General features: G+C 47.7%; 1 protein-coding gene across 1 annotated transcript in view; it reads left to right on the top strand.

Annotated features, from left to right (window-relative positions):
- Window positions 1-1,909: 1,909 nt before the first annotated feature.
- The window catches only part of LOC132586462 (uncharacterized), a 76,392-nt gene continuing 63,154 nt past the window's right edge, over window positions 1,910-15,147 (top strand). Inside the window, exons 1-2 of the mRNA XM_060258541.1 lie at window positions 1,910-2,036; window positions 9,365-10,520. Coding sequence (XP_060114524.1) covers window positions 1,910-2,036; window positions 9,365-10,520 — 1,283 coding nt within the window. The remainder of the gene's footprint in view (window positions 2,037-9,364; window positions 10,521-15,147) is intronic.

Here is a 15,147-nt window from a genome sequence, read left to right as displayed (position 1 = left end):
GATCTTTTAACCGTTTTCAAAAATGTTGGAAGTATGTTTTGGATCAAATTCAAATAATATCAGGATGCTTAGAGCCGCCTTCTACTGAGCCAGAGGACCGGTCTATGAAAGTTGTTGTCTATAATGACAGGTATCAGCCCTTCAGGGTCTCAGGCAGAGATTTCGTCTGCTACCCAGAGATGCTGGTGACTGAACCTGGGACCTTCAGCATTCAATACAGATGCTGTGCCGCTGAGCCACAGCTTAGTTTGAGAGTACTAAATGTGAGATGCGCATATGGACATATGAAGCTGCCTTATACTATATCAGACCCTCGGTCCATCAAAGTCAGTATTGTCTACTCAATCAATCAATCATTTTACTTATATCCCGCCCTCCCCGCCGAAGCAGGCTCAGGGCGGCTGACAACATCAAATCAAATACAGTAAATTATACAATAAATATTTAAAAGCAATAGCTAGTTTAACAGTTTAATTAAGATTCTAAAATTACTAAAATTAACATTCTGGTGCTATTTCAACAGATGGTGAAAGTCACTTAGGCAAGTCCCTCTGTCTTTTTAATCGGTGACGGCCACTTAGTCTTATTCTTGCTGGCCCTGCAAAACTGTTCAAAGTCCCGCAGGGCCCGCACTTCTTCCGGGAGCTGGTTCCATAGGTGTGGAGCTACAATAGAGAAGGCCCGCAAACGAGTGCTCTGTAGTTTTGCCTCCTTCGGCCCGGGGATGGTCAGTTGGTTCTTCCCTGCTGACCTCAGTGCTCTTTGGGGTTCATATGGGGAAAGACGGTCCCTCAGGTAGGCAGGTCCTCGGCCATATAGGGCTTTAAAGGTAATAACCAGCACTTTGTAACGAATCCGGTATGTAACTGGCAACCAGTGCAGTCCGCGCAGCCCTGGCTGTATGTGCTCCCATTTCGGGAGCCCCAATAACAGTCTAGCCACCGCGTTCTGCACCAGCTGCAGCTTCCGGGTTCAGCACAGAGGCAGCCCCATGTAGAGGGTATTACAGTAATCCAATCTCAAGGTGACCGTTGCATGAATCGCTGTTGCTAGGTCCTGACGCTCTAGGAAGGGGGCCAACTGCCTTGCCCGCCTTAGATGAAAGAAGGCTGACTTAGCAGTGGCTGCTATCTGGGCCTCCATTGATAGTGAAGGCTCCAGTAGAACTCCCAAGCACCTGACCCGGCACGCCGCTTTCAGCGGCACCCTGTCAAAAACCGGGAGAGGTATTTCCTTCCCCAAAGCGCCCTGACCCACGCAAAGGACTTCTGTCTTCGTTGGATTCAGCTCACTGGCAGCTCAGACTGGCAGCGGCTCTCCAGGGTCTCAAGCTGAGGTTTTTCACACCTCTTTGCCTGGACCCTTTTTTGGAGATGCCAGGGATTGAACCTGGGACCTTCTGCTTCCCAAGCAGATGCTCTACCACTGAGCCACCGTCCCTCCCCAAATGGAAATGTTTGTTTGTTTGTTTGTGGGATTTCTATCCTGCCCCTCCGGCCCAAGCAGGCTCGGATGCAGACTGTGTCAGTTAGAAAGACCCCGTCATCATCCTGTTGTGAATTGCAGGTGACTGGCTTGGTCCAGACATAATATTAATAAGCTATTGCTTGATGTTACAAGAATTATCTTGGAATCAGCTTCAGGCTCACTTGCATTTCCAGCTTAGGGGCTTTGGTGTAGTGTTTGGACTACGATCTGGCAGACCTTGGTTCAAATCCCCACTCTTGGGCCAGGCCCACACTCTCATACCTCACAGGGGTGTTCTCAGGATAAAATGAAAGAGAGGAGAAAAACATTGTAAGGCATAATGGCAGCATATAAATAAATGTGACACCCTGCAGTTTGCTCTGAAAACTCAGGATTGCAAACCAGCTGCCAACTATCTTGGTTTTCAGGGCTAGCCCAAACCATGGTTTGTGAGTTCAAAGGCAACAACCTACTATGGTTTGTTGCAAAGCTGGAAATACCTAACTATCTCACCATGTGCGAGGATTCGTGTTTCTGCGTCTGGCTCGTTCTTGCTGTACCAAACCATGGTTGGTCGTTTCAAGCTTTTGAGTTGGTTCTGATGTAACGATAAACCAGCATTTAATTAAACTAGTTATGATCGACATGATAACGCAAACATGGGTCACGCCACTAAAGATAGCAAACTGGGGACTGTCCAACCGGAATATGAAACTATTGTTTGAAGTTGTTTCACCTGAGATCCAAACTTAGGCATCCTGGCCCTGGCTGTGGATTTGCTCCCTGCCTGTCAAGATATCTATCTGCTGCGAAGCTGATGAAAGCATCATTTGGCAAGGCAAACCAAGGTTTCAATGATTTCTGGCAACGAGTTGCTGTGAGAAACAGGGTGCTGCACTAGATGGAGCACTGCTCTGATGCAGAAGGGCTCTTCTTAAAGATTCTGGGGAAAAGTCCAGGATGGATCCCCCAAATCACCGCCTCCCTTCACCAGCATCCTCTTACTGTTGGATTCAAGTAAAGGCTGGACCTCTCCCCATGTGAGCGATAGGTGGTGGGACCGGAGTTCCCTTTTTGACTTAGCTCAGGAAAAATGGCCCCAGAGCGCAATAATTCATGCAGCAGCTCGCAACGTTCATGCCAGTAGCGCACAAAGTAGAATTTTTGCTCACAAGACTCCGCAGCTTAGAGGCAACACTGGGTGGGACCCATTGCTGGAAGCTGGCTGCCCAAGCCCGTGACAGGGTGGGTGTGAGTGGCCATTGCTGTGAATGGGGGCAGCCCATGCCCTGTGCAAGTAGTGGTAGCAGTGGTCCTCCTCTTTTTCTTCCCCTCCCTCTATTGGGCAGTAGAACCATGCACTGTTGGGCCTCTTCCCATCTCAGGCCCCAGGACAGCTTCCCCTGTTGCCCATTTGGTAAGACTGCCCCTATGTCCTACTATCTTGTTTGCAAGCTAGCCACTGTTAAAATAAAACCTGATTTCTTGTTGCGTCTGAACTGAGTCTTTGTGAAGCTCATTTTCAGAAGGTTGCTCAGATGTCTTTGGTTGCTCATTGGAGATGTAAATCCTGGGATATTATAGTGATGTGGCAACCAACGGGTCTAGTGGATCTGACTCATGGCTTTCAGAAGTGGGACGGTGGTCTAGGTGGCATGGGGACCTGTGACCAGATTCCCTAGGTACGGTCCTAAGCAGAGATATGCCTTAAGCACGTTGATTTCTGTGGACTTAGAAAAGTGTAATTCTGTTTAGGATGGCAAAAAACAGTGGGGAGAAGGGTGCACAAGGAAAGATGGGTTTAATTCTGCCCCTCCACCCCCCATTCCATTTCCTCAATGGCTTTTATTTATTTACTTACTTACTTACTTTGACTTATACCCCACCCCTCCCGTGAATGTCTCAGGGTGGCTTCCAACATAATGCTTTAAGAACATATATAATAAATACAATTAAAATAATAAAAGATACCATAAAACAGGTGTCCAAGCTCTACAAGCTATATGTAGCGGTAATGGCCATGTGACAAATCAACATACGTAGATAGTTCTTATTTACAGTAATATCAGCAGGGAGCTCGATCAGTCTTGCTGGTGGCCTCGAGATGTTTAGCTTAAAAGAGGAAACCCTTCCTTCCTTCCTTCCTTCCTTCCTTCCTTCCTTCCTTCCTTCCTTCCTTCCTTCCTTCCTTCCTTCCTTCCTTCCTTCCTTCCTTCCTTCCTTCCTTCCTCCCTCCCTCCCTCCCTCCCTCCCTCATACAAATCAGGAAAATGGGATAGAAGGAAAAAGAGCATAATACCCTGTAACACACACACTCTTTTTCACTCACCCTTCATGGCTGCTTTTGAGGCTCCTCATGCAATCCTGTGCAGAGTTACTCCAGTCTAAATGCACTGAAATCAAAGGGCTTAGACTTGCATAACACTGCATAGGCCTATCGTCTCAAATATGTATTGGGAGATCCATTCTCAGACTGTAAATATAATATGTGGTTTTAACTTAAGATGGGGGGTGGGTTATGGGGGAAAGGATCACAGCCACTAATTTTGTTAATGAACATAAACAAGACTAGACCCACCCAGATAAAATAAAGAGCAAATGGTTCAAGTAGGATCTTGGAGACTTGGGTTCAAGTCTACTCTCAGCCATGAAACTCAAGCCAGTTTGGTGTAGTAGTTAAGTGTGTGGACTCTTATCTGGGAGAACCGGGTTTAATTCCCCACTCCTCCACATGTACCTGCTGGAATTGCCTTGGGTCAGCCATAGCTCTCGCAAGAGTTGTCCTTGAAAGAGCAGCTTCTGTGAGAGTTCTCTCAGCCCTACCTACCTCACAGGGTGTCTGTTGTGGGGGAAGAAGATAAAAGAGATTGTAAGTCACTCAGACTCTGATTCAGAGAGAAGGGTGGGGTATAAATCTACAGTCTTCTTCTATCAGGGCTTTTTGTGTAGCAGGAACTCCTTTGCATATTAGGCCACACACCCCTGATGTAGTCAATCCTTCTGGAGCTTTACAGTAGGCCCTGTACAAAGAGCCCTGTAAGCTTTTGGAGGATTGGCTACCTCAGGGGTGTGTGGCCTTACATTCAAAGGAGTTCCTGCTACAAATAAGGCCCTGACCTCAATAAATTTCTGTTGAACATATTCTATTCTGTTCACCGAATCTACCTCACAGGGCTGTTAAGACAATAAAACGCAGGAGGAGGAAAGAGCCATGTTTGCCCCTCTGAACTCCTTGGGGAAGGTTGGCGTTAAAATGTGATTGCGTAATTGTACATTTTGACTCGAGGGTTTCTGGAAAAATGTTTATTCATATCAATCATACACTTGGCATTTATTTATTTATTTATTTATTTATTTATTTGGGATTTATATCCCGCCCTTCCCACGAATGGCTCAGGGCGGCTTCCAACATTTAATCAAACTTAAAAGTAAACAATTTCAAATATAAAACAGTTAAATAATTTAAGCAGTTAAAACATTAAAACAGAGTAATTCAGTTTCCTATGAACAGATGGCTGGCCAGTTTCCTCAAGTTGTTATCCTAGCTAAATGTAGGCTAGGTATAGGCTAGCCGGAAGAGGGTCGTCTTACAGGCCCTGCGGAACTGCGCTAGGTCCCGCAGGGCCCTCACCTCTTCCGGCAGCTGATTCCACCATACGGGGGCCATAACGGAGAAAGCCCTTTCCCTGGTGGCTTTCAGACGGGCTTCTTTTGGCCCGGGGATAGTGAGGAGATTTTGTGTTCCTGACCTCAGTGCTCTCTGGGGAACATGTGGGGAGAGACGGTCCTTCAGGTAGGCAGGTCCCAGGCCATATAGGGCTTTAAGTGAGGTTTCGGCCATAACATTTTTTTTTACAGTTTTGATGGTTTCCCTCCTCTTCTTTTGGTACAGTTTAAATGATATTGCTGATCTTAAAATTGAACTTCCTGTTTATAGCACACAAAGAGGATTGTAAATAGCTACTCGCCTGGTTACCTGGGGTGAATAAAGAGGCCTCCAGGTCACGAAATGCAGACACTTCATTTGTGTTGCAACTCCCACTTCCCCCCTTTCAGGCCACAGGTTACTATAACCAGCATATAATTTTATTGATTGATTGATTTACTTTAAATTTCTATCCCGCCCTCTCTGCAAGGAAGTGAAGAAATAAAAATTGATAACCCGAGAGCGACTAACTTCTGTGAAACGAGCTGCAAGGCTGTCCACAATCTATTCAAAACTGAGCTTGGGTTGCGAGCGATATTCCCTCTAAGCTGTAGAATTTTGTGAGCAAAAATTCTACTTAGTGAGCTACTGGCATTAAGGTTGTGAGTAACTGCATAAATTAGTTTGCTCTTTGGCCATCCTTCCATCCTGAGCTTAGACAAAAATGTGTGAGCTGGAGGCTAAAAACTTCTGAGCTAACTCACACTAACTCAGCTTAAAGGGAACACTAGCTGCGCATTCCCAGGTGTTTCTTCCTTTGTAAATTGCACCTGTGTAGAGCCCAGTTTGGATTGGGACTTGGGGCATGAGGATGGGGTTTTACACCCATACAATTTTTCCAACCTGAAACGGGTCAAGAGAACTTCTGCTTGCCCCATGCATAGGGTTGCTAATATTCTGGTAGTGGCTGGAGATTTCTCACTATTACAATTGATCTCCAGGGGTGCAGTCACACGCACCATTAGTGACGACACAGCTCCGTCTGGCTGACGGATTAAATGGGTTCGTTCAGACAGCCACATCTGGCAATCGAGCATCATCCAGGCTCATCCAGCCTTGCTACGCATGAATGGCGCATTAAATTGACAGTACATAAAGTCTGACCCTTTTTCAAAACAGTGGCACAAGATCGGCTTTTTGTTGTTTGGACAGCTCACGCGCGATACTGCCTCTCACCTTTTTTTTTTAAAGAAAGCCCCAGCAGACATGCGCATTGCCAGATCATCCGGGAATCTGAGGTGACGCTTCTGTTTCTCCAATCAACACAGGATCGGAGGGGGGGGGGAAACGTTATCCCACTATTCAGAACAGGAAAAAATTCTTTTTTTTCAATGTGGAGGATTTCAAGATATCATTGTCACTGCCAATTTCTAGGAAAATAATTCCTGGCAGTTCCGTGGTTTGGATCGGCAACGTTAATTCTGGAAACTTTCGCCCTTCCCCCCTGCCTCTGAAGAAAGTTTTGATTTCCCAGCTCCAAACAGTTGGGCGCATGTTCAATGGACCCCCTCCCCTCCCAGAAATCACCATCTGATTACGCATGCTCCAAGAAAGGAGCGTGATAGTATTGGATGTCTGATCGCGCACAACAGTGTCACGAGCTGGGGCCAGGCCAGGCGAAGTCCAGGGGCAGTCCAAGGTCTGTAACCGGTGAGCAAGAGTGTCCAAGGTGCCAAAGCCAAATCGTCGTCCAGGTATCGTAGGTCAGAGGTTCAGAAGCCGTAGTCAGGGGGTCCAGAAGTCAAGCCAAGGTCAGGAGGTCCAAAGTCAAAAGCCAAAGTGGATGCTAGGCCGTCAGGTAGATGACTAGTTGCTTCCACAAAGCCTCCTCCCAAAGCCCACAGCTATATAGCCCTCTGCTGGCTGTTGCCCATTTGGGCTAATTGCTGGCTCTGGGAGGCAGCCAGGATCCTGTTACAACTCAAGCATCCTTGCTCTTAGGAGGGCCAGAATCCTCTCAAAACTCAGGATTCAGGGAGCGTCTTGCTTGTGAGCGTGCCGCCCTCCTCCGATCCCTGAGGTCCTGACGGAGGCGAGCCACCCGAGAGGGCGAGGCAGGGGGGCTGGGATCTTCTTCAGCAGGAGGCAGGGGTACCGGTGCAGGTGGCAGGGGTACAGTTTCCTCGGCAGACTCGTCTTCCTCTGCAGGGTCCCCAGCACCCATGGCACAACAGAATGAATCGCATTCTTGGATGCTCGTCTGAACTGCCCTGCATCGATTCAATATTCAGCAGTTCAGATTTGAGCGCTGCACACCCGCTTTTAATGGTAGGTGTGACCGCACCCCCGATGACAAAAAACAGTTCATCTGAAGAAAATGGCCGCTTTCAAAGGTGGACTCTGTGGCTTCATACTCACTGAAGTTCCGGCCCTCTCCAGGCCTTGCCTCCTCCCCAAATCTCCAGGTATTTCCTGAGGCTGGTAACCCGAGAAGTGGGCTTGCTCTAGCGGGACAAAATACAGTTAGGGTTGCCAAGTCCAATTCAAGAAATATCTGGGGACTTTGGGGGTGGAGCCAGGAGACTTTGGGGGGTGGAGCCAGGAGACATTAGGGGTGGAGCCAAGATCAAGGCTGTGACAAGCATCATTGAACTCCAAAGGGTGTTCTGGCCATCACATTTAAAGGGACGGCACACCTTTTCAATGCCTTCCTTCCATAGGAAATAATGAAGGATAGGGGCACCTTCTTTTGGGGCTCATAGAATTGGACTCCCTGGTCCAATCTTTTTGAAACTTGGGGGGTATTTTGGGGAGAGGCACTAGATTCTGTTCTGAAAATTTGGTGCATCTACCCCAAAAAACAGCCCCCCCAGAGCCCCAGATACCCGCAGATCTATTCCCCATGATTTTCTATGGGAATAAATCTCCATAGGGAATAATAGAGTTCCCAGCAGACATTTCCCTCCCCTTCCCCCACTTTCTGACGACCCTGAAGCGGGGGGAGGGCCTCCAAACCGGCGGATTCCCTGCCCTCCCCTAGGGATTGGCAACCCTAAATACAGTTCACCAGAACAACTTTTAGGTTGTAACAAACAGCATGCAGGGTATGATTAACCTCCTCCCTTTTGCTGAATTGTGGCCACCATCCTAATCTGGTGCAATTGCTAGAGAGAAGAAAAGGACTCAGTAGTTCCAACCATGGGACACCTTGCATCTTGTCTTGCTACTGCTTGATCTTGTGGAATAATTTGCTCGTGTCTTTTTTGTTCTACGTGTGATGAGGTACATCTGATTTCCCGATACACAAGGACTTTCTCTGGAAGAAAAGCTTTGTGCATGAAATGGTAGTCCTGTAAATTTGAGCACTGAACTCATCCTGGCCCTACTCTTCTCCATTTATTATTAGCCTGCCTTCTCTTCCAAGCACTTTGAGTTTTCAGCCAGCACGAAAACGTTACAATAACATTTTGGGTGGGAATGTCTGCCTACCTGTCCATCCAGTACGCCTTAATCCTGCCCTTCCTCCAAGGAACTCAGGGCAGCATAACATACCCTCACAACAACTCTGCGAGGTGGATTACTCTGAGTGTATGTGAGTGGCCCAAGATTACCCAGTGAGCCTCATGGTGGTATAGGGAACTTGAACCTTGGGGAGGGGCGGTGGCTCAGTGGTAGAGCATCTGCTTGGGAAGCAGAAGGTCCCAGGTTCAATCCCCGGCATCTCCAAAAAAGGGTCCAGGCAAATAGGTGTGAAAAACCTCAGCTTGAGACCCTGGAGAGCCGCTGCCAGTCTGAGGAGACAAGACTGACTTTGATGGACCGAGGGTCTGATTCAGTAGAAGGCAGCTTCATATGTAGGAGGGACAGTGGCTCAGTGGTAGAGTATCTGCTTGGGAAGCAGAACGTCCCAGGTTCAACCCCCAGCATCTCCAAAAAAGGGTCCAGGCAAATAGGTGTGAAAAACCTCAGCTTGAGGCCCTGGAGAGCCGCTGCCAGTCTGAGAAGACAATACTGACTTTGATGGACCGAGGGTCTGATTCAGTATAAGGCAGCTTCATATGTTCATATATGTTCAACCTGTGTCTGGCGGGTGCTAATCTGCTATACTATACTGTTCTATTGTGCATGGGATCTTGGACAAGAGGAGCATGCCTTTTATATGCACCGTCACCTCTCTGATTATTCGCTAGACCAGAAGGTGCCCTTTCAGTCTAAAGCGCTGTCATTTCTTTCCTTGGTGTTTTCTCACAGCTTCCCCTTTCACCCTGCAGGCCCATGGTCTGAGCACTTCTGAGCCTGATCTCTGGAGGAATGGCCTTCTGAGCAAGTTTGGGAGCTTCGCTTGGCGCAAGCAGAAGAGCAGCCACCTTGAATTCCCAGTGCATCCTGGGAGCCCAAAAAACTATCCTCGGCCTTTGGGGCGGCTTCACAGGCCAGCTGTTGGCAGTGATTCAGATATGAGGAGAAGGTATGACTTCTGTCCTTCTGCAAGCCATGCTGCAGGACAGGAGAGACCTGAGTTGTCTTTTCAGACTAGCAAAATAGACTCTGTGAGCACCAGGCCACTTCCATCAGCATCTTTCAACTCTTTGCTATGCTGGGGAAATGGGAACTCTTGGGACTCAATCGTCTCTAATTCTTCTCTGCATGACCTAACTTCCCCCCAATTGAAAGACGATGCTTTCAAACTTCTCTTGGCACAGGAGAAAACCAGCAGTACCTTAGAGTCTCTCTCAGAGTGGACTGAAAGTGAATTTGAAGGACATTTAAGCCCACAGGCTTCTTGTCCAATTGGAACTGGAGAGCTAGAGAACCTGAGCCTCAGAAGCAGCCTTGGAGAGTCCATCTCTGGGGACATCAGTGAGACAGAGGGATCCAGGACCACCACCTCAAGCCTGGATGGGAAATGGCCTCCAAAAGTAGGGGGGGACGACATCTCTGCTTTCAAAACCAGCCAGGCCGAGACTGCCCCAAAGATCCTCTATGAGATCTTGATCACTCTGACCAAGGAGGAAGAGGACAGTATAGTGGGTGCAATGCCATCAGCTCACTGCAGCAAGAAAGGACTAGAATGCCACTCGTCTAGGGAGGAAACACTTTCTCCAGGGGTTGCTGAGTTAGAGAAAACAGAAGACCAACGTCACCGCCAAGAACCAGCTCAACCGGCTCCCCAGCTGTCAAAGCTCAAGGAATTCCAAAACTGCACTGAGCCGCACGGGGTGGGAACCTTTAAGGCGTGCAGGCTGATACTGAGTCCTGCCACTGGGAGACAGGTGACACCACAGTGGGGATCTGAGCCCAGCCCAGGGCAGCGTAAGGACCAGAGTGCAACAGATCAGCTGCATTCGGGGGATGGCGAGACAGCTGAGGGGACAGGCACCGTAGCACCTGTATCTTGGGCAGACAGGTACGTGGAGAAACAGGTTTGGGAAGTGCTTGTAACATCGGGTGTTCTGTCTGGGCTAACTCTGGGAGTTGAGAGAGAGAGACAGAGACGTGGCTCGTCAAAGGTACTGGAGACTGGACTTTCGATTTGTCCCTCCTGTCTGGGATCTCCTGCAGCACTTGCCTTGTGACAACCCATGTGGAGTATTTGCATTTGAGCGGCTGCTGTCCTGTTTTGGTGTCTACTGCATAGGAGTAGGCATTTTGGAAGAGAAGGGATAAGGGAAGGGAACTGTTATGAGATTTGTCTGTAGCAGGAATGGGCTCAGGGAGGCCATGAGGAAACAAGAGGGGTTAACCAGTTTACAGGGCAGTATTTTTCCCTGTGTTCCCCTCCACTATGACCCTCATGCCCAGGCTGCCTGGAATGAAAAAAAATCTTGAACTGCATCCTTTTGGACCTCTTCAGAACAAGGGGGAATGAATGCATGTAAAAGCCTGAATGTTTTAATTGGCAGATTCAGCAAAGAAACCTATAGCTTGGTGTGGAATAGTTTTAATTGGATGCGTTGCTATCCAAAGTCACATTATATCTTTCCAAGTTGTTTTTTTTTCAGGAATTGAAAAAAATAATGGATAAAAGCGTCCTTACAAAGAGCAGTAGGGCTTGAGAGCAATCCTAAACTGTCCTGCTCCGGTTTGTTCGATGGGTTCTTTGAAAAGGGTTCTTAGGATTGCATTATTCGTACCTGAAATCTTACATTTCCATCTATTAATTCCACCCTACCTTTTCTCCCAGAAGCTCAGTGGCACGCACCACTAAGCTCACAACGGCCCTGTGAAGTGGGTTAGGCTGAGACAGAGTTTTGCGGCTAATGGGGAACTTGAATCAGGGTCTCCCTAGTCCTAGTCCGACAGTCTACACTGCATCAGTACTGCAAGACAGCTGAAGAGAGAGAAACTGCAAAATATATAAATATAGTTAAGTTTAGTTGAGCCCCGTGGCGCGGAGTGGTAAAGCAGCAGTACTGCACTGTGGTCTGAACTCTCTGCTCATGATCTGAGTTCGATTCCGGCAGAAGCTGGATTCAGCTAGCCGGCCCAAGGTTGACTCAACCTTCCATCCTTCCGAGGTTGGTAAAATGAGTACCCAGCTTGCTGGGGGGGGGGGGGGGACTGTAAAAGACTGGGGAAGGCAATGGCAAACCCCCTCGTAAAAAGTCTGCTGTGAAAATGTTGTGAAAGCAACGTCACCCATGAGTCGGAAACAACTGGTGCTTGCACGGGGGACCTTTCCTTTCCTTAGTTGATCAACTGGTTAAAAATGAAATGGTGGTTCAGCTAAAAGAATTTTAGGCCTAAACATTTTATTGATGATGATATATATAATCTGGTTTACATTGGGGCTTGGCTGCTGCCAGATCCACACCAGCATTTATTTTGTTAAAGGCACTGCTATTTTTTAAACCTTTGCTTTTCCTCCTGAAGTAACTGGGACACAGAGTGTGAAAAAGTGTGGGCCATACCCCTGTGCTGATTTCCTTGTTGGAGACCCTGCAAGTACTGTGGACAATACAGACAGTAGATAAATGCTTATTTCTTAATGTGATAGGAACAGAGTCTTAAAATATTAAAACAGAAATCCATTGACAGTTAAGAACATAAGAGAAGCCCTGTTGGATCAGGCCAACGGCCCATCCAGTCCAACACTCTGTGTCACACAGTGGCCAAATTTATATATATATATATATATATATATATACACACACACACACTGTGGCTCATAGCCACTGATGGACCTCTGCTCCATATTTTTATCTAACCCCCTCTTGAAGCTGGCTATGCTTGTAGCTGCTACTACCTCCTGTGGCAGTGAATTCCACATGTTAATCACCTTTGGGTGAAGAATAGCTGAGAGGGGACATCAAGGGGGGACATCCCTTTAAGTATTTGAAGGACTGTCACTAAGAAGAGGGCAGGGAGCTGTTCCTATTGGCAGCAGAGGAGAGGACTCACAAGAATGGGTTTAAATTATAGGCAAGAATGTACTGGCTGGATAGGGGGGGGTGGGTTACCGTAAGAGTAGTTCATCATTGGAATTGGCTGCCTAGGGAGGTGATGAGCTCCCTCTTACTGGCAGTCTTCAAGTAGCAGCTGCACCAGCACTCGTCAGAGATACTCTAGGCCAGGGGTCCTCAAACTACGGCCCGCGGGCCAGATGCGGCCCGCTGAGGACGTTTATGCGGCCCGCCGGGTTATGGCAAAATCAGACCGGAAGTGACGTTCGACCTAAACTTGCGTTAGCAACGCACACTTCCGGCACTGGGCTGAGGTGGCGGAGACATAGTGTGAGGTGATACCGAGGTGAGGTGAGTTCCCAGTCCGGGGTGTGTGGTGTGGGGAAGGGAGAGAGATGCAGAAGACGGAGAACTGACGGCCTGCGGCCTTGTACAGTAACGGCAGTCCGGCCCTCCAACAGTCTGAGGGACAGTGAACTGGCCCCCTATTTAAAAAGTTTGAGGACCCCTGCTCTAGGCTGATCCTACACTGAGCAGGGGGGTGGACTAGATGGGCCCTTCAAACTGACCTGTATGGCCCGGCTAGCTGGATTCATCCCGAAGATTAACACTCTCTTTCAGTCAGACCTTAATAAGAAGATGGCATTTCTTATTCAATTTAGATGCTAATATCTTGCCACTTCCTGCTCTGCACAGATCTCAGCCGCTTCGTCTGTAAAGCTGTTAGTGTAACTTCTTGTTCTGACTTACCACTGACTACATCCTGAGCTAAATCTTACATTTTGACTAACCGTTGGAACTTGGAAGTGTCTCACACCCATGCCAAGATGATCTTACTGCCCTTTGGATGGGATCTTGTTTTTGAACCAGTATCTGTAACATCTTCCCTTCTCTGCTTTTCTGTTGTATATCTGAAATCAGGCTTGACAGATTCATTTATGCACATATTCATATCCTGCTTCCCTCCCCATCGTTGTTTCCCCCTTTTATTCTCACAACAGCTGTGGGATGTAGGTGAATTGCAGGGTGTTGGACTGGCCCAAGTTGACCCAGTGAACTGTCATGATAGTGAGAATTCAAACCGGTATCTCTCTGGGTCTGGTCTGACACTAACCACTTCTCAACACTCCCATGCATCTGAGGAAGTGAGCGCAGTGCTTGGGACAGCTTATGCTAGAATGAATGTTGTTAGTCATTAAGGCACCACCGCTGCCTTGTTTCACTGTTTGGAAGTTTATCCTAATGCCTAACTGAACTCTACCTTTTTTGGAAAGTAAGCCCATTAGATCGAACTTTGATCCATGAGAACAAGTCTTTGGCCTCTTCTGTGGGGGAGTTTTTGGGTATCTGAAGACTGCAAACTTGGCCTTTTTCGGTTTTGCGAGTGCAGCTGGAGGTTAATTCCAGTTTAAAATATGGGCCACCACGGAGCTTTGAGGCTGAAGGCCCATCTTTGTTTTTTGAAGGAAAGGCCTGCAGGACTTAAGGAACTCAATAACAAAATTATTATAGTCTGGAAATAAAAGGCTGTTCTTTCAACTCAGGGACGAACTGCCTGTTGATTCTACCACACTCCAGTCCCTTGAGGGTGAGGTGGAGGTGTCTGTCCGGAAGCCATCTATCTTTGTCAAGATTTTGGAAAATCCCCTACTGTATGTTTTAATTCTTGTTATCCGGCCTGTTGTCGTAACTGGTGATCAAGACAGGGTGTCAGCAATAGAACTAATTAGCCTGCACATTAGGTGAGGGAAACTGTGGCTCAGGAGTGGATCGCATGTTTTGCTTACAGAAAGGACAAAGTTAATTCCCCTGCCATTCACCGTTAAAAGGCCTTGGTTAGTTGGAAAAGCCCTTTGTCTGCCTGAGAACTGCTGCCAGTTAGAGTACGTAATAATGCTGAGCTAAAAGGAACAATAATCGGTTGGCATAAAATCACTTCACATGTTCAGTATTCATCTGTCCAGGCCAGAATGCTTCCACACGGACATTTTACTCCACCTTTGCCTCCGAACTGGAGTGCTGTATACGGAAGCATCCACACAATGGTCTTCTGCAGATGTTACATTAATTATCCTGTTTGCACAAACTGGAAGCTCAGTAGCCGCACACATTGGTCCCGACAGTGCTGGTGGGGTGACATTACTTCTGGTGAATTCCAGACATGGTGTCATGTCACTGGGGTGATGTTAATGCCGTGCTCTAGGATTTGGGCAAAACTCTATGGTCAAATCCCAGGCTGACTCATCGATGTCATGCTGGCAACGGGACATAACTTCTGGATATTCACTGAACATGACATCATGTCACTGACATGGTGCCATTATTCCCCCCCCCCCCCCTTCTTGGCAGCCCTCAGTGGGCTGGTGGGCAACAAACAAGGAGACTGAGAGGCCTGGTCTCCTTACAGAAGATGCACATTATGCCTATCGGGCAAATCACAGGGGCCTGCAGGCTCCCAATATTTACAGCTGGCACACTCATTGTTTTCATGAATGGGACAGAATGTAACGTCTTCAGGGAAATGAATTGTTTGTCGTCTTCTAATAACCTACTTTCCATGTTTTCTCCAGCTTTGCTTTGACTTCTAGACCTGGCTTGGTACCATCTTTCTAGCAAGCATACAGTCCGCAA

Source organism: Heteronotia binoei, chromosome 17, assembly GCF_032191835.1.
Source record: "Heteronotia binoei isolate CCM8104 ecotype False Entrance Well chromosome 17, APGP_CSIRO_Hbin_v1, whole genome shotgun sequence".
In the NCBI taxonomy this organism is placed as follows: domain Eukaryota; kingdom Metazoa; phylum Chordata; class Lepidosauria; order Squamata; family Gekkonidae; genus Heteronotia; species Heteronotia binoei.
The sequence above is the reverse complement of the archived record's forward strand: the minus strand, read 5'-3'. Positions and strand labels throughout refer to the sequence as shown.